The sequence below is a fragment of the Procambarus clarkii genome, chromosome 50 (genome assembly GCF_040958095.1).
Source record: "Procambarus clarkii isolate CNS0578487 chromosome 50, FALCON_Pclarkii_2.0, whole genome shotgun sequence".
Classification (NCBI taxonomy): Eukaryota; Metazoa; Arthropoda; class Malacostraca; order Decapoda; family Cambaridae; genus Procambarus; species Procambarus clarkii.
Genome location: NC_091199.1, coordinates 4,408,146 through 4,429,521, shown reverse-complemented (window position 1 = coordinate 4,429,521; position 21,376 = coordinate 4,408,146). Strand labels below are relative to the sequence as shown.

At 44.6% G+C, this 21,376-nt stretch overlaps 1 protein-coding gene across 1 annotated transcript in view; it reads right to left on the bottom strand.

Annotated features, from left to right (window-relative positions):
* Positions 1–13,117, bottom strand: part of LOC123772757 (uncharacterized) — a gene marked incomplete in the record, with an annotated part of 455,577 nt that extends 442,460 nt beyond the window's left edge. Inside the window, 1 exon segment of the mRNA XM_069303388.1 lies at positions 5,989–13,117. Within this exon segment, the coding sequence (XP_069159489.1) occupies positions 5,989–13,110 (7,122 nt within the window).
* Between the last annotated feature and the right edge of the window lie 8,259 nt (positions 13,118–21,376).

Below are 21,376 nucleotides of genomic sequence, written 5' to 3'. Positions count from 1 at the left end.
GTGACCCCTGGGTGTGTGTGGTGATGTATGGTGACTCCTGTGATGTATGGTGACTCCTGGGTATGTGTGGTGATGTATGGTGACTCCTGGGTGTGTGTGGTGATGCATGGTGACCCCTGGTGTGTGTGGTGATGTATGGTGACTCCTGTGATGTATGGCGACTCCTGGGGGTGTGTGGTGATGTATGGTGACTCCTGGGTATGTGTGGTGACTCCTGGGTGTGTGTGGTGATGTATGGAGACTCCTGGGTGTGTGTGGTGATGCATGGTGACCCCTGGGTGTGTGTGGTGATGTATGGTGACTCCTGTGATGTATGGCGACTCCTGGGTGTGTGTGGTGATGTATGGTGACTCCTGGGTATGTGTGGTGACTCCTGGGTGTGTGTGGTGATGTATGGTGACCCCTGTGATGTATGGTGACTCCTGGGTGTGTGTGGTGATGTATGGTGACTCCTGGATATGTGGTGTGATGTATGGTGACTCCTGTGATGTATGGTGACTCCTGGGTATGTGGTGTGATGTATGGTGACTCCTGTGATGTATGGTGACTCCTGGGTATGTGTGGTGATGTATGGTGACTCCTGTGATGTATGGTGACTCCTGGGTATGTGTGGTGATGTATGGTGACTCCTGTGATGTATGGTGACTCCTGGGTGTGTGTGGTGATGTATGGTGACTCCTGGGTGTGTGTGGTGATGTATGGTGACTCCTGGGTGTGTGTGGTGATGTATGGTGACTCCTGTGATGTATGGTGACTCCTGGGTGTGTGTGGTGATGAATGGTGACTCCTGGGTGTGTGTGGTGATGTATGGTGACTCCTGTGATGTATGGTGACTCCTAGGTGTGTGTGGTGACTCCTGGTTGTATGGTGACTCCTGGTTGTATGGTGACTCCTGGTTGTATGTGGTGTTGTATGGTGACTCCTGGTTGTATGTGGTGTTGTATGGTGACTCCTGGTTGTATGGTGACTCCTGGTTGTATGTGGTGATGTATGGTGACTCCTGGTTGTATGGTGACTCATGGTTGTATGGTGACTCCTGGTTGTATATGGTGTTGAATGGTGACTCCTGGTTGTATATGGTGTTGAATGGTGACTCCTGGTTGTATGTGGTGTTGTATGGTGACTCCTGGTTGTATGTGTTGTATGGTGACTCCTGGTTGTATGTGGTGATGTATGGTGACTCCTGGTTGTATGTGGTGATGTATGGTGACTCCTGGTTGTATGTGGTGTTTTATAGTGACTCCTAGTTGTATGTGGTGTTGTATGGTGACTCCTGGCCACATGTGTTGTATAGTGACTCCTGGTCATGTCTGGTGTTGTATAGTGACTCGTGGTCATGTGTGGTGTTGTATAGTGACTCCTGGTCATGTGTGGTGTTGTATAGTGACTCCTGGTCATGTGTGGTGTTGTATAGTGACTCCTGGTCATGTGTGGTGTTGTATAGTGACTCCTGGTCATGTGTGGTGTTGTATAGTGACTCCTGGTCATGTGTGGCGTTGTATAGTAACTCCTGGTCATTTGTGGTGTTGTATAGTGACTCCTGGTCATGTGTGGTGTTGTACAGTGACTCTTGGTCATGTGTGGTGTTGTACAGTGACTCCTGGTCATGTGTGGTGTTGTACAGTGACTCCTGGTCATGTGTGGTGTTGTATAGTGACTCCTGGTCATGTGTGGTGTTGTATAGTGACTCCTGGTCATGTGTGGTGTTGTATAGTGACTCCTGGTCATGTGTGGTGTTGTATAGTGACTCCTGGTCATGTGTGGCGTTGTATAGTAACTCCTGGTCATGTGTGGTGTTGTATAGTGACTCCTGGTCATGTGTGGTGTTGTATAGTGACTCCTGGTCATGTGTGGTGTTGTATAGTGACTCCTGGTCATGTGTGGCGTTGTATAGTAACTCCTGGTCATTTGTGGTGTTGTATAGTGACTCCTGGTCATGTGTGGTGTTGTACAGTGACTCTTGGTCATGTGTGGTGTTGTACAGTGACTCCTGGTCATGTGTGGTGTTGTACAGTGACTCCTGGTCATGTGTGGTGTTGTATAGTGACTCTTGGTCATGTGTGGTGTTGTACAGTGACTCTTGGTCATGTGTGGTGTTGTACAGTGACTCCTGGTCATGTGTGGTGTTGTACAGTGACTCCTGGTCATGTGTGGTGATATATAGTGACTTCTGGTCATGTGTGGTGTTGTATAGTGACTCCTGGTCATGTGTGGTGTTGTATAGTGACTCCTGGTCATGTGTGGCGTTGTATAGTGACTCCTGGTCATTTGTGGTGTTGTATAGTGACTCCTGGTCATGTGTGGTGTTGTATAGTGACTCCTGGTCATGTGTGGTGTTGTACAGTGACTCCTGGTCATGTGTGGTGATATATAGTGACTTCTGGTCATGTGTGGTGTTGTATAGTGACTCCTGGTCATGTGTGGTGTTGTATAGTGACTCCTGGTCATGTGTGGCGTTGTATAGTGACTCCTGGTCATTTGTGGTGTTGTATAGTGACTCCTGGTCATGTGTGGTGTTGTATAGTGACTCCTGGTCATGTGTGGTGTTGTATAGTGACTCCTGGTCATGTGTGGTGTTATATAGTGACTCCTGGTCATGTGTGGTGTTGTATAGTGACTCCTGGTCATGTGTGGTGTTGTACAGTGACTCTTGGTCATGTGTGGTGTTGTACAGTGACTCCTGGTCATGTGTGGTGTTGTACAGTGACTCCTGGTCATGTGTGGTGATATATAGTGACTTCTGGTCATGTGTGGTGTTGTACAGTGACTCCTGGTCATGTGTGGTGATATATAGTGACTCCTGGTCATGTGTGGTGTTGTATAGTGACTCCTGGTCATGTGTGGTGTTGTACAGTGACTCTTGGTCATGTGTGGTGTTGTACAGTGACTCCTGGTCATGTGTGGTGTTGTACAGTGACTCCTCGTCATGTGTGGTGTTGTACAGTGACTCTTGGTCATGTGTGGTGTTGTACAGTGACTCTTGGTCATGTGTGGTGTTGTACAGTGACTCCTGGTCATGTGTGGTGTTGTACAGTGACTCCTGGTCATGTGTGGTGATATATAGTGACTTCTGGTCATGTGTGGTGTTGTACAGTGACTCCTGGTCATGTGTGGTGATATATAGTGACTCCTGGTCATGTGTGGTGTTGTATAGTGACTCCTGGTCATGTGTGGTGTTGTACAGTGACTCTTGGTCATGTGTGGTGTTGTACAGTGACTCCTGGTCATGTGTGGTGTTGTACAGTGACTCCTCGTCATGTGTGGTGTTGTACAGTGACTCTTGGTCATGTGTGGTGTTGTACAGTGACTCCTGGTCATGTGTTGTGTTGTACAGTGACTCTTGGTCATGTGTGGTGTTGTACAGTGACTCCTCGTCATGTGTGGTGTTGTACAGTGACTCTTGGTCATGTGTGGTGTTGTACAGTGACTCTTGGTCATGTGTGGTGTTGTACAGTGACTCCTGGTCATGTGTGGTGTTGTACAGTGACTCCTGGTCATGTGTGGTGATATATAGTGACTTCTGGTCATGTGTGGTGTTGTACAGTGACTTCTGGTCATGTGTGGTGTTGTACAGTGACTCCTGGTCATGTGTGGTGTTGTACAGTGACTCTTGGTCATGTGTGGTGTTGTATAGTGACTAATGGTTACGTGTGGTGTTGTATAGTGACTCTTGGTCATGTGTGGTGTTGTACAGTGACTCCTGGTCATGTGTGGTGTTGTACAGTGACTCTTGGTCATGTGTGGTGTTGTACAGTGACTCCTGGTCATGTGTGGTGTTGTACAGTGACTCTTGGTCATGTGTGGTGTTGTACAGTGACTCTTGGTCATGTGTGGTGTTGTACAGTGACTCCTGGTCATGTGTGGTGTTGTATAGTGACTAATGGTTACGTGTGGTGTTGTATAGTGACTCCTGGTCATGTGTGGTGTTGTACAGTGACTCCTGGTCATGTGTGGTGTTGTACAGTGACTCCTGGTCATGTGTGGTGTTGTATAGTGACTAATGGTTACGTGTGGTGTTGTATAGTGACTCTTGGTCATGTGTGGTGTTGTACAGTGACTCCTGGTCATGTGTGGTGTTGTACAGTGACTCCTGGTCATGTGTGGTGTTGTATAGTGACTAATGGTTACGTGTGGTGTTGTATAGTGACTCTTGGTCATGTGTGGTGTTGTACAGTGACTCCTGGTCATGTGTGGTGTTGTATAGTGACTCCTGGTCATGTGTGGTGTTGTATAGTGACTCTTGGTCATGTGTGGTGTTGTACAGTGACTCCTGGTCATGTGTGGTGTTGTACAGTGACTCCTGGTCATGTGTGGTGTTGTACAGTGACTCCTGGTCATGTGTGGTGTTGTACAGTGACTCCTGGTCATGTGTGGTGTTGTACAGTGACTCCTGGTCATGTGTGGTGTTGTACAGTGACTCTTGGTTCGCTTGTTGGCCTGGCCAGGGCCGCCAGAGCACCACCATCTGGTCAGTACGGAAATATTATCTTTGTTAACCTCACTTATCTTTACCGTGAAGCAGTCAGCCACCCCCCCCCCCCCCCCCGCCTCCCTGGGGCACCAGCCTCGCCTTCCTCACACACTCAAGAGATAATTAGATCATTTTATCCCACGATTATCCAATGGCGTTAAATTGGGGTATTAATTGCTCTAGGCGAGGTGTTAATTTGGTCAACGAGCAGAACAATTGACATATTTCGCGCACACCGGCCATTAATGTGACGCGCTCACTAACCTGTATGGCTTACCTTATACACTTATTCCTCTACCCTTACATATGCTTCTCTATGTAGCCTTATGTGTCTCCCTCATTCTATCTGTATTTTTTTCGAGTAAATAGGATGGAGAGGCATAGGTGAAGGGAAGTTTGGAAGAGGGAAATATAGTGAGAGTTATGAAAGCAGGCGGCGGGCTGTCCGCCTTGCTGACACGATGTGTGGGTGTTGGCAGCTAAGCTAAGCTGGCTCTCTGTGTTGTTTGTGGGTGTGAATACACCAGGCACTGTGGAGCAGGGTGGGGGTGGGAGGGGGTGGGTTGGGGTGGGAGGGGGAAGAGTGGGGGGGGGGAGAGGAAGACCCTACTATTAAAGAACGCAATAGAGTAGCTGTCACAACTGCGACACACATGACAACAGAAACCTCTCAAACAAGAGATGTCAGGCCAGTGGTGATACTTGACGTCACTAGTGAGCTCCGGGGTGGAATATTGTTGCACAATAACAGCCCCATTTGAAGCTGGAGAAATTGCTGACTTGGAGAACGTGCCAAGATCCTTTACTGCCAGAATCCACTCAATAAAACAAGTCAATTATTGGGAGCACTTAAAATGTTTAAATCATCATTCCGCAGAGCGCCGGCGGAAGAGATAAATTATAATTTACAGGGTAAATATGTAAATATATTGGGATATGGTTCCAAATGTCCACCCGGAGATAACACTAGGTGACACAGGAGGCGAGGGATGAAGTGTGAAATAGCCAGGTTAAACAACAGAGGTGCGACAGGGGCGCTGAGAGAGAGAACTCTAATAGCCAGGTTGAACAACAGAGGTGCAATAGGTGCGCTGAGAGAGAACTCTAATAGCCAGGTTGAACAACAGAGGTACGACAGGGGCGCTGAGAGAGAACTCTATCAACATGAAGAGCACAGAACGCTTCAGCACTCTCCCTCTAAACGTAACTGGTCGACCTTTGGCGTTCAAGAGAGAGAGAAGTTGATTAACACCATCAATTAAAGGATACGTGATCAACTGAGCTGTGACCCGTACGCCAGGCTATGGAGACACTGATCCTCACAAGGTTACCATAGACTATTTTACTCAGCAATGACTATAAGTAACAGTAATCTTTTATCACCGTGTAAAATACAAATACTTAAGTGTCACCTTAAAACTGGATGATAACATTAACTATTGCAATGGAAGAGTGTGTTACAACACTGTGCATGATGGACATGTGTGTAGGAACAGTAAGAGTGTTGAGAGACTGACCTGTGTGTCGTTGTGGAACATGAGGAGCCTGTGGCCGGGTATGATGCCCTGCTCGTTGATGTGTGAGAGGGCCAACTGGGCAGCAGCCAGCTCTGCCCTGCCCCCCAGGCGAGGCTGGCCTCGTACACTCAGGTCAAACAGCCCCAGGATGGGCACCACTCGCTCCGGCCTGAGTGCCTCCACTCTGCTGCTGGCGGAGTGCTTGATCCACTGCTCAGCTGGCCTCGAGGGCCAGCTGTTGTGGTTACTCCTGCTGCGCTTGACGTGACGGGGCAGCTGGTGCTTCTTGAGGTGGTGTGTGGTGACGGAGCCGCTCGACACCCTCCTCCTCTCACTGGTCATGTCATGTGGCTGAGGTGAGTGATGACCTTGAGGGTGATGCTGGGATGGATGAGGTGAGGAGTGTGAAGACACGCCCACCACAGTGGTGGATGACGGGTATGCCCAACGCACCGGTACATCACCTGCCACACCGCTCACAATATGGCCCTGGACCTGGCTAGAGATGGGGCTGGGGCCAAGACTGTTTAGTGCACCTCTGTCACCGTTGTCACTTCTCTCTGCAGGGTGAAAGTCAGACTTCCTGGGACTTGAGGGTGGATCTTGGAGAGCGTGTGGAGAGTTTAGTGAATGCCTTGCTTGGTCCTTTGTATTAAAGTGGGAGGCTGTACCAGGGGAGTGATGGGCACCTGGGTGAGGCTGAGTGTGTCTCGCGGATCCTCCGGCAAGTTGAAATAGGCCTTGCTGCAAGCCTTGTTGCTTGTGTGGTGGGGGTTTCATTATGCTTTCCAAATTGTCTCTGTTATATTGTTGGGTAAAACCTCTCTTGTGTACAGCGAAATCAAACGACAACGTTGAATTTTGAGTGGGATCATGTGCCGTTTTGTGTGCGTTGTGGTGCTCAAGACTGATGTTATACCCATAGGAATTACGTGGTAATGTAGAGGTAACTGGAAATATTCCATAACCCATCGGCAACATAATATTGTTCTGCCAATGAAGGTTGGACGCCTGACTGTTTGAGTGAAGAGACACACTGTTAGCGTCAATATGATTAACTTCCTCCACACGCTTCCTCTCTTTCTCATATTCATCAACGCGGGAGGGAACTGCACCTGGAGTACTGTAGTGTAGTGAGGAATTGTTGAGCTCCAGAGAGAGTGTTTGTGCGCTGTTATGCACATGATGCTGTGTTCTCTTGTTCATGCTGAGTGCTCCACTAATGAGGGTTGTGCGTTTATCACCCGGTGAGAAGAGAGGTTTCTTAAGAGTCGGCAGAAGGTGCAAGGCCTCGTCAGGACACTCCGGGTCCGGGGTCTGGCCAGAAACTGCCTGACCCGAGGACTCGATGTTCTCTTCCTCATGGTTAAGGGGCCAAGGTGTCGGAGTTATTGGGTTCTCAAGAGCATGACTCTCAGAAGAACTTGCTGTCGGAGAGCTTTCATCTATGTTGTAATTTCTTAATATGAATTCTCCAGAAATACGGTTTCCTATTGATGTTCCATTGAGCTTTGTTTCCTTGTTATCATCATTGATGGAGTTGCTTTCCGAACTATTAATTGATTTGCTTGATGCATTTGCAATATTGATTTGCACATCAGTCACGAAAGAAGTGGTCGTTAATGGATAGTTATGATCAATATCATCATTGATTTTCATATGTGTTTGGTTTACGAGGGGAAAAGTCGTGGAAGTAATCCCTCTTAAAGTAATGTGATCAATAACCTTGTGTGGGTGTGTAATCTGAGCATTCCTGCGGCCTCCTAACATTTCCTCAGAGGTGGAATAAGTTTCAAGCTTCCTGTGATCTAAGACATGAGCCTCTCGTGGGATCTCGAGGCCTTGATCAGGTGCTTGAAGGAGGCCCTCGGTGACGTGTGCTGGTTGGCCTGAAGTGCTTGAAAGAGCATTTTTTCTCGTTAGAAAACGTGTAAAATGTGATAACAGGGTTGACCTCTGTGGCGAGATATCTGGTGAATGTGGAGGTTCCACTCCCTCAAGGTCTGTGTTACTGACAGACCTGCCCTCAAGTGGAGGTTCCACTCCCTCAAGGTCTGTGTTACTGTCAGACCTGCCCTCAAGTGGAGGTTCCACTCCCTCGAGGTCTGTGTTACTGTCAGACCTGCCCTCAAGTGGAGGTTCCACTCCCTCAAGGTCTGTGTTACTGACAGACCTGCCCTCAAATGGTGACTCCACTCCCTCAAGGTCTGTGTTACTGACAGACCTGCCCTCAAGTGGAGACTCCACTCTCTCGAGGTCTGTGTTACTGACAGACCTGCCCTCAAGTGGAGGTTCCACTCCCTCAAGGTCTGTGTTACTGACAGACCTGCCCTCAAGTGGAGACTCCACTCTCTCGAGGTCTGTGTTACTGACACCTTTAGGAACATGGTGTTGGGTAGTCTCACTTTGAGTAAAGATCTTCGAAGTCTTTACTTTATTCACGAGGTGTTCGTGTTCTCGTAACTCAGAGGAAATTAAACTGGAGCCAGTGGTGACGTTTCTTGGAGGTGTGATTTTCCTGGATGTGTTCTTCTTCCCTCTGTGAGAACGCCGTCGACTTGTCGTGGACATGTTTTCACTTGAGTTTCTTACCGTGTTTTCTGCCTCTACGGAACTCTCTGGAGACTGAGGTGTCGGGGGTTTAGCTGCTGTAGTGCGCCTTCTGCGGTGGGCTCGTGTCTGCCGCATAAGCCGAAGTCTTATCTTTGCCCCGCTAGACTTACCATTCCATCTGCCTCCCCTTCCATCCCCAGCACTGTTCCATTTTTTGGTGCTTTTATTTCTCTTTCTTATCCCGATTGCTTCTTTAACAGAGTGTCTAATTTCCACATTTCGTTTGCCTCTTCGTCGAGTTCTGAAGCTGAAGTCATTGTCAGCTCTCCTATGCAGGCCATGAAGAACCAACTTCCCGTTCTCTAAAGTACATCTTGGATCAAATATCAGCTCTACTGCATCAGGCTTCGGCTGGTTTTGATTTCCACCGTGAAAGTCACCCCGACACTTATTGGTGGGGACTGTGTACTGAGCTGCCGTCTCAGTTTCATGTGTTAAGATGATGTGTGCATGTCTGTCGCGCGCACTCAGCACTGTTAACATGTCCCCAGAAAGGCTGTTCTCTCTCAAAAATGTTTGCTCTTTCTGACCTCGACCTTCGTCCACTGTGGTGGTCGGGCCGCCTTCTTCCATTCCAGACCTTCGTGATGCCAAAGCCAATTTTCTTGGCCATGAAAGCCTATCATAGGAATGTTTTCTCGTCCGTTTGCTATCTTTATCTGCGAGACATGGATCTTTTTTGTATTCAGCGAGTGTACCCTTGAGTACTGCCGCAATGTGCATCCCTGAGAGTGCGTTGGGCACACCCCATATCCGTGGCTTCTTGTTCGCCACAGTCTCACCAGCTGCTGTCATCAACATCAACAGCTGGAGAAAAACTTCCATGACTGTTGCAAGTGCTCTCTGAAAGGGTTTTCGGTGGGTAATGTTTTGACTGCATTTGGTCAATGGTGCAGATGGTCCGATGTTGAGCTCCGTGAGACATAATGAACTTCGCCCAATAAAAGTGCTTTTCTGTGGCGATTTGGTGAACTTGTGGTGAGGCAGGATGGAGCCCCAGCACCTCCCACTACCACTACCACTGGTCACAGTGGCTAGCACTTGACCTTCAGCACTTAACATAAATCTCATACAATTACAAAGCCCCATGATGGGTATTTTGACTCGTTTATTGCAAAGCGGTGCTCTTGGACTTGACTTTAGATGCCTCTTAATCTTCCCTACAATGAACAACTTAAAACGCTTGTAAAACAGTGAATGAACAAGTGCTGAATCGATAATACTTTCCATTTCAACTGTGATAGGATCCGAGTCTAGCTTTTCTGAAGATAATGTTTGTATTTTTATTCTCAGAATCGTCAGCAACGAGGAAGATCTATATAAAAACTTAAAGTTGAATTCCAATTTATTTTCTGCAGGTAACAATATTGTGTTTCCTTCCGAGTCGAGTCCACGATGCCTGGAATCGACGTGGCTGAGAAAAGCTGGAAAATAGAACAGCTTTCCATAAACTTTTAAATTTGCAATTATCCTTTTCAGTAAATGTGTTTTCCAGGGATTTTGATTTGCTCTCTTTAAAATCCGTGAGTAATATGCAGAGGTTGTTGGCCGTGTTGTTACCACCTCCATGGTCATGGTCACTGGCTGTGTTGTGAGGAGGTCTGGTGTGGACATGTCATCTTCCTCTCCCACCGCCGTCTCTGAGACACCTTGCTCCTCTAGTGAGTCAAGAGGTTCGCTCTTGCACTCGGTGGTAATTCTGCTTTTCTGTGTTTTCCAGTTTGCTTTCCTTACCCTGTGCACTTCCTGCCAGAATACAACATCCAGGCCTCGGTGCCCAAACGTAATATTTTCGTCATGATTTGCATATCTTACACATAATTCAATTTTAATATTCATGGGGCTGTGATTCGTGGCTGTTTCCAACCTTACATTATACATAATGTTCTTATAAGTCAGTTTCTCGCTTGCTCCACTATTGTTCTCTGACGGTCCACAGGTCAACCGTCTAACAGCTTTCTTTGCCAGCTTTTGTCTTGTCCATAGTTCACCCCGTCGTAACCGTCTGTCCTTATTTACACCCAAAGACATAACAGTGGCTCTCAGTTCTGTGTTCAGTCTCATCGCTACTCGTTCATCTGTGCTTCTGTAATCATTATTCCCACTGGTGTGGCCTTTGACATTACGAGTCCTATCACTTGCAGCGGTATATGTTCTCTCTGTGACCGGACCCCATCCTGCATAGTACAGGTACTCGTGTTCTACACTCGAGTCCTGGTGAGTGCTGCTCTGACCTGTCCTCAGCTGCTGTAGTGAAGGAGAGTCCTGGTGAGTGCTGCTCTGACCTGTCCTCAGCTGCTGTAGTGAAGGAGAGTCCTGCTGGTAAACCACTTCATGACTCCTCTCCAGCTGTAGTGAGGAAGGGGGCAGGGGACCTCTGAAACTGTCCCGGGGCAGTTGTCTCCGCGCTGGTCGATGCTGAGTATCTGACTCAGGGTGAAGATCCTCCTCGACTTTCTCCTCGAAAGATGAAGTGTCCGAAAAACTTCGGAGTCTTTGTAATCTTTTGTGCCGCACGCGAGACGATTTATGTCTTTTGTGTATGGCTTCTACGACGTGAGAATTGCCTTCTTTCTCAAGGTAAGTCGACGACAGTGTCTTATACCCATGTGTATTAGGGGCTAGAGCCTGCATGAAGCGACGTCTCCTGCGCCAATGTAACCTTCGCTTGTCTGTCGTGTTGGGCTCCGGCATCAGCCTACAACTCCTCACCTTCTTCCTTCCCTTCGTCGCTGCTCGCCACTTGGGGACCGCTATAAGTGGAGGTTCATCCTCAACCATTTCTCGCAACCCTCCTGCCCCGCCACGGGAGTCACCAGACCTTAGTAATGGATGTAGTCTTGTGCTCTGAACCGGTGGTATCTGTGCCTCTGGGTTGAGACCTCGTGCATGGTGAGTGGTGTGGTGTCCGGGCAGCTGCCAGGCTCGGGTCGTGCTGCTCGCGGCACCCGTGTCTTTAATATCACCCTCAAGTCTCCCGGCACCATAAAAGCTCTTGAGAAAATCAATCGCAACAATTTTGCTCTCAAGACGCGACAACTTTTCGCTTCGTGGTTCGCCAACAATCAGTGTCTTTTGACCTGTTGTTGTTGCTAACGTCTTGTTGCCAGGCTTTACTTGTCTGTATTGCTTGCTTATACTACTATTATTATTATTATTATTATTATTATTATTATTATTATTATTAAAAATTACACTTTCATTATGAAGCATTTTGATTTTGCCTTTTATTTTCAATGATATTTTCTTTCTTCTCTTAAATGATAAGTTTGGTCTGTCTGTAACTCCATCAGTCAAAAGTGAGACAGACAATTCATAAATTTTCTTCCACATTTGATAACTTTGGGAGAGTTGTGTCTCTTTAGATCCTTGCGTCACATGTAGGCCTTGCGTCACATGTAGGCCTTGTGTCACATGTAGGCCTTGCGTCACATGTAGGCCTTGTATCACATGTAGGCCTTGCGTCACATGTAGGCCTTGCGTCACATGTAGGCCTTGTGTCACATGTAGGCCTTGTGTCACATGTAGGCCTTGCGTCACAAGTAGGCCTTGTATCACATGTAGGCCTTGCGTCACATGTAGGCCTTGCGTCACATGTAGGCCTTGTGTCACATGTAGGCCTTGCGTCACATGTAGGCCTTGCGTCACATGTCGGCCTTGAGCCTGCGTTTCTGCATTTCTAATATCAGCAACAGGAAGACTCCCGGCAAACTTCCACGAATCTGTAGAATCTTTGCGGATAAAACGACCTCCAGTGATCAAAGATCCTGAATGTCCTTGTCGCTCCCTGCCACCTCCCTTGCTGCCCCCGTCGCCGGGCTCGTCCCCGACCCCAAGATACGTTCCATGATATATATTCTCCGAGGAATTGACCTCAGGGGTCCTAAATGTAGGGAAATAAGGCGAGGGGCGTAGAGCAGTGTAGAGCTCAGGGGTCCTCAGTAAATACCCTCGGGGTCTCTGGGGGTCCTCACCTCCACGTGTCCAGCCACCAGACATAACAAGTCTTCTTCCATAACTTGTGGGTCTTACTTTTCCCTTATTCAAAGGTTCTTGAATTTCAGTTTCCATATCTCTCGGAGCCTCGTATGGGACTGCTGTCCTGGCTATGTACTTTACAAACGGCGGGTCCTTAGAGCTTACGGGAGAAGACCCTCTCTTTGTCAGGGGTCTTAGACCGTGGCCAAGACCGTGGCCTCTTAGACCGTGGCCAAGACTGTGGTCTCTTAGACCGTGGCCAAGACTGTGGCCTCTTAGACCGTGGCCAAGACTGTGGCCTCTTAGACCGTGGCCAAGACTGTGGCCTCTTAGACCGTGGCCAAGACTGTGGCCTCTTAGACCGTGGCCAAGACTGTGGTCTCTTAGACCGTGGCCAAGATAACTCTCCGACCTTGTGGTCCTAGAGTGAGAGCAGACGGGCTGCTGGAGCAGCAGCAGCAGCAGGCAGGAGAGGCAGAGGAGAGGGATGCTGCGGCCAGAGAGATGAGCCAGCGCCGGCAGCCTCAGCATCCTGCCTCGCCTCTTGGCCATCTGCCGGAGACGAAAAAAAAAAATTATTATTCAAGTGTAATTGACAAAGACTAAATATATACACTATACAGTTGACAGATACAATGTATACAATATACAGTTGACAGATACAATGTATACAATATACAGTTGACAGATACAATGTATACAATATACAGTTGACAGATACAATGTATACAATATACAGTTGACAGATACAATGTATACAATATACAGTTGACAGATACAATGTATACAATATACAGTTGACAGATACAATGTATACAATATACAGTTGACAGATACAATGTATACAATATACAGTTGACAGATACAATGTATACAATATACAGTTGACAGATACAATGTATACAATATACAGTTGACAGATACAATGTATACACTATACAGTTGACAGATACAATGTATACAATATATTAAGTTGACATTGACTCAATGTAAACAGTTTACAGGGGATTAATAAAGAAATGTAAAGTAAGTAGACTGACCTGGGGCCAGATTCACGAAAGCACTTACGAACCTGCACATCTTTTCTCAATCTTTGGCGGCTTTGTTTCCCATTATTAAACAGTTAATGAGCTCCGAAGCACCAGGAGGCTGTTTATAACATTAACAACAGTTGAAGGGAAAGTTTTCATGCTTGTAAACTGTTTAATAAATGTAACCAAAGCCGTCAAAGATTAAGGAAAGATGTACACGTTCGTAAGTGCTTGCGTAACTGCTTCGTGAATCTGGCCCCAGGAGGCCTGGTCGACGACCGGGCCGCGGGTACGCTAAGCCCCCGGAAGCACCTCAAGATAACCCATATCGGGTGTAAGACTAAGGTTCTACCAATATACCACGGCTCTATGCCATTATAACACACACAGGAGACCTCTGGAAACTTGTTCCGGAACACTAATAAACCCACCACCAAGTATTTACTGCCAGATAAGTGCACAGTATGAATATATGTATATAATAGTGAGTTTAATTCTGCCCGAAAATTCGGGCGGTTCTGCCTGAAACGCTTTGCGTAATAGTGGCTTTAAGCCTTGTATGTACTAGCTCTATCTATACATCCATCAACTTTTGTATCTTACCTTGTATGTATGTACTTTACCTGAATAAATATTTGTATTTGTATTGTATTTGTAATATACTCTAAAATAAGATATGTATACTTTATTAATGAATATATAATACCCGTGAACAAATTCAGTTTAGTTCGTTGATATAACACGATAATGTGATATATCTGTGTATATGTGATATATCTGTGTATATGTGATATATCTGTGTATATGTGATATATCTGTGTATATAAGACCCATTTTCAGGGTCAGGTTTGTGTATATGTATATTTGAGGTTCGTATCGATCTCACCCCCCCCCCCCCCATGATGGAACTACTCATTCCCCCCCTCCCCAAGGATGCAGCCCCCCCCCCCCCACAACAGTTGTCTTACTACCTGGTACCTGTGTACTGCAAGGTGAACAGAGGCATTAGGCGAAATGAAACGTGCCCAACTAGTTTTGTTCCGTTTGTGAGTGGGCAACGAAGCCAACTGTGCTACGAGCGTATTCATACCCTCACACACTCCCACACCTGCCCTGGTTTACCCCACACCCTTCCACACCTGTCATGGTTTACCCCACACCCTTCCACACCTGTCATGGTTTACCCCACACCCTTCCACACCTGTCCTGGTTTACCCCACACCCTTCCACACCTGTCATGGTTTACCCCACACCCTTCCACACCTGTCATGGTTTACCCCACACCCTTCCACACCTGTCCTGGTTTACTCTACATCAACAGCAACAACTGAAAACTGGCGAGGTATTAGACATCAAACATCAAAGAGAGAGAGAGAGAGAGAGAGAGAGAGAGAGAGAGAGAGAGAGAGAGAGAGAGAGAGAGAGAGAGAGAGAGAGAGAGACAGAGAGAGAGACAGAGAGAGAGAGAGAGAGAGAGAGAGAGAGAGAGAGAGAGAGAGAGAGAGAGAGAGAGAGAGAGAGAGAGAGAGAGAGAGAGAGAGAGAGAGAGAGAGAGAGAGAGAGAGAGAGAGAGAGAGAGAGAGAGAGAGAGAGAGAGAGAGAGAGAGAGAGACAGAGAGACAGAGAGAGAGAGAGAGAGAGAGAGAGAGAGAGAGAGAGAGAGAGAGAGAGAGAGAGAGAGAGAGAGAGAGAGAGAGAGAGAGACAGAGAGAGACAGAGAGAGAGAGAGAGAGAGAGAGAGAGAGAGAGAGAGAGAGAGAGAGAGAGAGAGAGAGAGAGAGAGTGAGAGAGTGAGAGAGAGAGAGAGAGAGAGAGAGAGAGAGAGAGAGAGAGAGAGAGAGAGAGAGAGAGAGAGAGAGAGAGTGAGAGAGAGAGTGAGAGAGAGAGAGAGAGAGAGAGAGAGAGAGAGAGAGAGAGAGAGAGAGAGAGAGAGAGAGAGAGAGAGAGAGAGAGAGACAGACAGAGAGAGAGAGAGAGACAGAGAGAGAGACACGCTGGTAGTGTTGAATATCAGGTATTTATACCGAGCATGGTGACCTACACAAGTCACATCTCCCCCGAGAATAAACTTTCCCTTTGGGAAACCTTCCACTTGCAGCCACCTTTTATGATTCTATTTCAGTACTGCCTCTCTCCCTCTCTCTCTCTCTACAATGGTGCACTTTATATCTTCTTGTTAGAAATGCTTTGTTTCCATTATTGTTCTGCTGCGCTGTCGAATATTATTGAGATATATATATATATATATATATATATATATATATATATATATATATATATATATATATATATATATATATATATATATATGACAATGTCAGACCACAGAGGAAAAATGAAACAGGAATTTCCTTAAGTACTTTCGTATATTAAATACATCTTCAGAAGGTCCTTCTGAAGATGTATTTAATATACGAAAGTACTTAAGGAAATTCCTGTTTCATTTTTCCTCCGTGGTCTGACATTATCACATTCTTAATCACGTGTTTATTTTCGTGATACACACACACACACACACACACACACACACATATATATATATATATATATATATATATATATATATATATATATATATATATATATATATATATATATATATTAGTATATTTTGGTAGCAGTCTTTCCTGTAGACATATTATTAAATATGACCGAAAAAGTAAGATTAATAATTCTAACACGAATTTTCTCAATCTTTCGTACATTACGCTTCACTGTTGGAGGTAAATCAAAAATCACTTCTCCAAAATTCATTTTTATTTCTAGTCTGACGCGACACGGGCGCGTTTCGTAAAACTTATTACATTTTCAAAGACTTCACAAATACACAACTGATTAGAACGTATCTCTGATTTTATATCTACATTTGAGTGAGGTGGGAGGGGTGATGTGGCATTAACACAAGACAGAACAAGAGGGGATATTAATAGGGTATTAAAAGTATCAACACAAGACAGAACAGAAACAATGGGTATTGAATAGAAGTGTTTGTAGAAAGCCTATTGGTCCATATTTCTTGATGCTTCTATATTGGAGCGGAGTCTTGAGGTGGGTAGAATATAGTTGTGCAATAATTGGCTGTTGATTGCTGGTGTTGACTTCTTGATGTGTAGTGCCTCGCAAACGTCAAGCCGCCTGCTATCGCTGTATCTATCGATGATTTCTGTGTTGTTTACTAGGATTTCTCTGGCGATGGTTTGGTTATGGGAAGAGATTATATGTTCCTTAATGGAGCCCTGTTGCTTATGCATCGTTAAACGCCTAGAAAGAGATGTTGTTGTCTTGCCTATATACTGGGTTTTTTGGAGCTTACAGTCCCCAAGTGGGCATTTGAAGGCATAGACGACATTAGTCTCTTTTAAAGCGTTCTGTTTTGTGTCTGGAGAGTTTCTCATGAGTAGGCTGGCCGTTTTTCTGGTTTTATAGTAAATCGTCAGTTGTATCCTCTGATTTTTGTCTGTAGGGATAACGTTTCTATTAACAATATCTTTCAGGACCCTTTCCTCCGTTTTATGAGCTGTGGAAAAGAAGTTCCTGTAAAATAGTCTAATAGGGGGTATAGGTGTTGTGTTAGTTGTCTCTTCAGAGGTTGCATGGCTTTTCACTTTCCTTCTTATGATGTCTTCGATGAAACCATTGGAGAAATACCCTATTAATACCCTATTAATATCCCCTCTTGTTCTGTCTTGTGTTAATGCCACATCACCCCTCCCACCTCACTCAAATGTAGATATAAAATCAGAGATACGTTCTAATCAGTTGTGTATTTGTGAAGTCTTTGAAAATGTAATAAGTTTTACGAAACGCGCCCGTGTCGCGTCAGACTAGAAATAAAAATGAATTTTGGAGAAGTGATTTTTGATTTACCTCCAACAGTGAAGCGTAATGTACGAAAGATTGAGAAAATTCGTGTTAGAATTATTAATCTTACTTTTTCGGTCATATTTAATAATATATGTCTACAGGAAAGACTGCTACCAAAATATACTAATATTAAAGTGCACGACCCAGCAGCAAGGAATCAAGCCTTCACGATAAAATATCGCCAGGATCTGATTCGTGATCAGATATACAAGGCAGAGAAAGAAATCAAAGACAACAAAACGCAACTACTTCATGCTACAAACGAGTGGAGAAATAGCAACATCGACCATAGTATCCGTACCCGCATTGAACAACACCTCGACATCCTCACAGACCAACATCACCTCAGCACTGAAACAAGGATTATCAAGAAACTAACAACATTATATGGAGGACCTATGGCAATTCCACGACCAAGAGATGGCTTCCTGAACCTTGCAGGAATTAACCTCACTGAGGACCAAGTCACTCTCCTAAATCTGGGCATAAACTGTCATGTTATGTCCAGACCAATTGAAATGGCCCGGAAAGTAGAGTTGGAAATTCTGTTGGACGACATATTCGACCTCGAGACACAAAAGAAGGTCACTACCAAAGATACCTTACAAGCAGAACTTATTGCAGAAGGAGGAAAGAATCGAGGCAACTACAGAAGCACCATACTGTCCCCCGAGCTTAAAGCGGCAGCTAAAAGCCTTCGTGAGAACAAGGAGATAGTTGTCAGGAGAGGTGACAAGTCGCCAATATATGTCATTCTTAAAAAAGACGAATATCTGGCGAAAATGTACATCATACTCTCTGACCAAACTAAGTTCCAAAGGGTAACGAAGGACACTACAGCCGAATTAAAAGCAAAGGTCAACAAACTGATCGAAACTGTAAACGCCAAGAAATCCGGACTCCACCTGCCAAAGATCATTGGGGAGTATAAACCTGGATATGCGTATGGAAATGTCAAGACGCACAAGCCTGGAAACCCACTTCGGCCAATCATTAGCCAGATACCCACACCCACGTACAGACTGGCAAAGCGACTCAACGGCCTGCTGACTCCTTATGTTCCTTGCGCCTTCAGCCTGAAGTCTCCAAAGGAATTTGTGGACTTACTGCGGGGCACACGGGCCACAGGGATAAGAGCCTCGTTGGACGTAGAATCGCTGTTCACCAACGTACCTGTGGACGAGACAATCGGAATGATAGCCGACAGAGTGTATCGTGATCCAGCCTGTACTCCTCTTGACATGCCAGAAAGTATTCTGAGGAAACTACTCCAAGCTTGTACTAAAGAGGCACCCTTCTTGAGCCCGGATGGGCACATGTATAAGCAAGTAGATGGGGTCGCCATGGGTTCTCCCCTAGGTGTCCTGTTTGCAAACTTCTACATGGGTACCATCGAGCAAAAAGTCTTAGTCGACATGAACTTGAAACCGGCCATATACTGCAGGTATGTTGACGACATTTTTACACAGGTACCTGATGTCAGACATCTGCAGGAGCTGAAGGAGGCATTTGAGCAGAGTTCCGTGCTGCGTTTCACTTACGAGACGGAAAAGGATGGGAAGCTGCCTTTTCTAGATGTAACAGTCATGGAAAAGGGCGGAGGTTTCCACACTGCAGTCTACACAAAGGAAACAAACATAGGAATGTGCCTAAATGCCAACAGCGACTGCCCTGACAGGTACAAGAGGAGTGTTGTTAACGCATACGTCGACCGTGCTCTCAGCCACAGCTCAGAATGGAAGCAAGTCGACGAAGAACTCTGTAGGGTAAGGCAGGTCCTAGTCAATAACGGCTTCTCCAATGGTTTCATCGAAGACATCATAAGAAGGAAAGTGAAAAGCCATGCAACCTCTGAAGAGACAACTAACACAACACCTATACCCCCTATTAGACTATTTTACAGGAACTTCTTTTCCACAGCTCATAAAACGGAGGAAAGGGTCCTGAAAGATATTGTTAATAGAAACGTTATCCCTACAGACAAAAATCAGAGGATACAACTGACGATTTACTATAAAACCAGAAAAAACGGCCAGCCTACTCATGAGAAACTCTCCAGACACAAAACAGAACGCTTTAAAAGAGACTAATGTCGTCTATGCCTTCAAATGCCCACTTGGGGACTGTAAGCTCCAAAAAACCCAGTATATAGGCAAGACAACAACATCTCTTTCTAGGCGTTTAACGATGCATAAGCAACAGGGCTCCATTAAGGAACATATAATCTCTTCCCATAACCAAACCATCGCCAGAGAAATCCTAGTAAACAACACAGAAATCATCGATAGATACAGCGATAGCAGGCGGCTTGATGTTTGCGAGGCACTACACATCAAGAAGTCAACACCAGCAATCAACAGCCAATTATTGCACAACTATATTCTACCCACCTCAAGACTCCGCTCCAATATAGAAGCATCAAGAAATATGGACCAATAGGCTTTCTACAAACACTTCTATTCAATACCCATTGTTTCTGTTCTGTCTTGTGTTGATACTTTTAATACCCTATTAATATCCCCTCCTGTTCTGTCTTGTGTTAATGCCACATCACCCTTCCCACCTCACTCAAATGTAGATATAAAATCAGAGATACGTTCTAATCAGTTGTGTATTTGTGAAGTCTTTGAAAATGTAATAAGTTTTACGAAACGCGCCCGTGTCGCGTCAGACTAGAAATAAAAATGAATTTTGGAGAAGTGATTTTTGATTTACCTCCAACAGTGAAGCGTAATGTACGAAAGATTGAGAAAATTCGTGTTAGAATTATTAATCTTACTTTTTCGGTCATATTTAATAATATATATATATATATATATATATATATATATATATATATATATATATATATATATATATATATATATATATATATATATATATATACATATATATATATATATATATATGTATATATATATATATATATATATATATACATATATATATATATATATATATATATATATATATATATATATATAAACATATGTCGTACCTAATAGCCAGAACACACTTCTAGGCCTACTATGTAAGGCCCGATTTGCCTAATAGGCCGAGTGATTTTCTTTATTTTCAATAAATTGTTTCCTATTAGTTTCTTTTAAATATTATTATTATATTGTATAAAGAACATAAATTATTGATTTAGTTATGTTAGTTTAGGTTAGGTTAAGATAGGTTAGGTTAGGTTAGGGAGGGTTGGTTAGGTTCGGTCATATATCTATGTTAGTTTTAACTCAAATTAAATGAACTTAACTCATGCATAATGAAATGGATCGCTTTATCATTTCATAATAAAAAAATAGGAAAATATATACATTCAAGAAAACTTGGCTTATTAGGCAAATCGGGCCTTGCATAGTAGGCCAAGTACTGCGTTCCGGCTACTAGTACAATATATATATATATATATATATATATATATATATATATATATATATATATATATATATATATATATATATATATATATATATATATATGTCGAACCTAGTAGCCAGAACGCACTTCTCAGCCTACTATTCAAGGCCCGATTTGCCTAATAAGCCAAGTTTTCATGAATTAATTGTTTTTCGACAACCTAACCTACCTAACCTAACCTAACCTACCTTTTTCGGCTACCTAACCTAACCTAACCTATAAAGATAGGTTAGGTTAGGTTAGGTAGGGTTGGTTAGGTTCGGTCATATATCTACATTAATTTTAACTCCAATAAAATAAAATTAACATCATACATAAAGAAATGGGTAGCTTTATCATTTCATAAGAAAAAAATTAGAGAAAATATATTAATTCAGGAAAACTTGGCTTATTAGGCAAATCGGGCCTTGTATAGTAGGCTGATGAGATAGATATATACAAGAGTTGCTACATTCTTGTACAGCCACTAGTACGCGTAG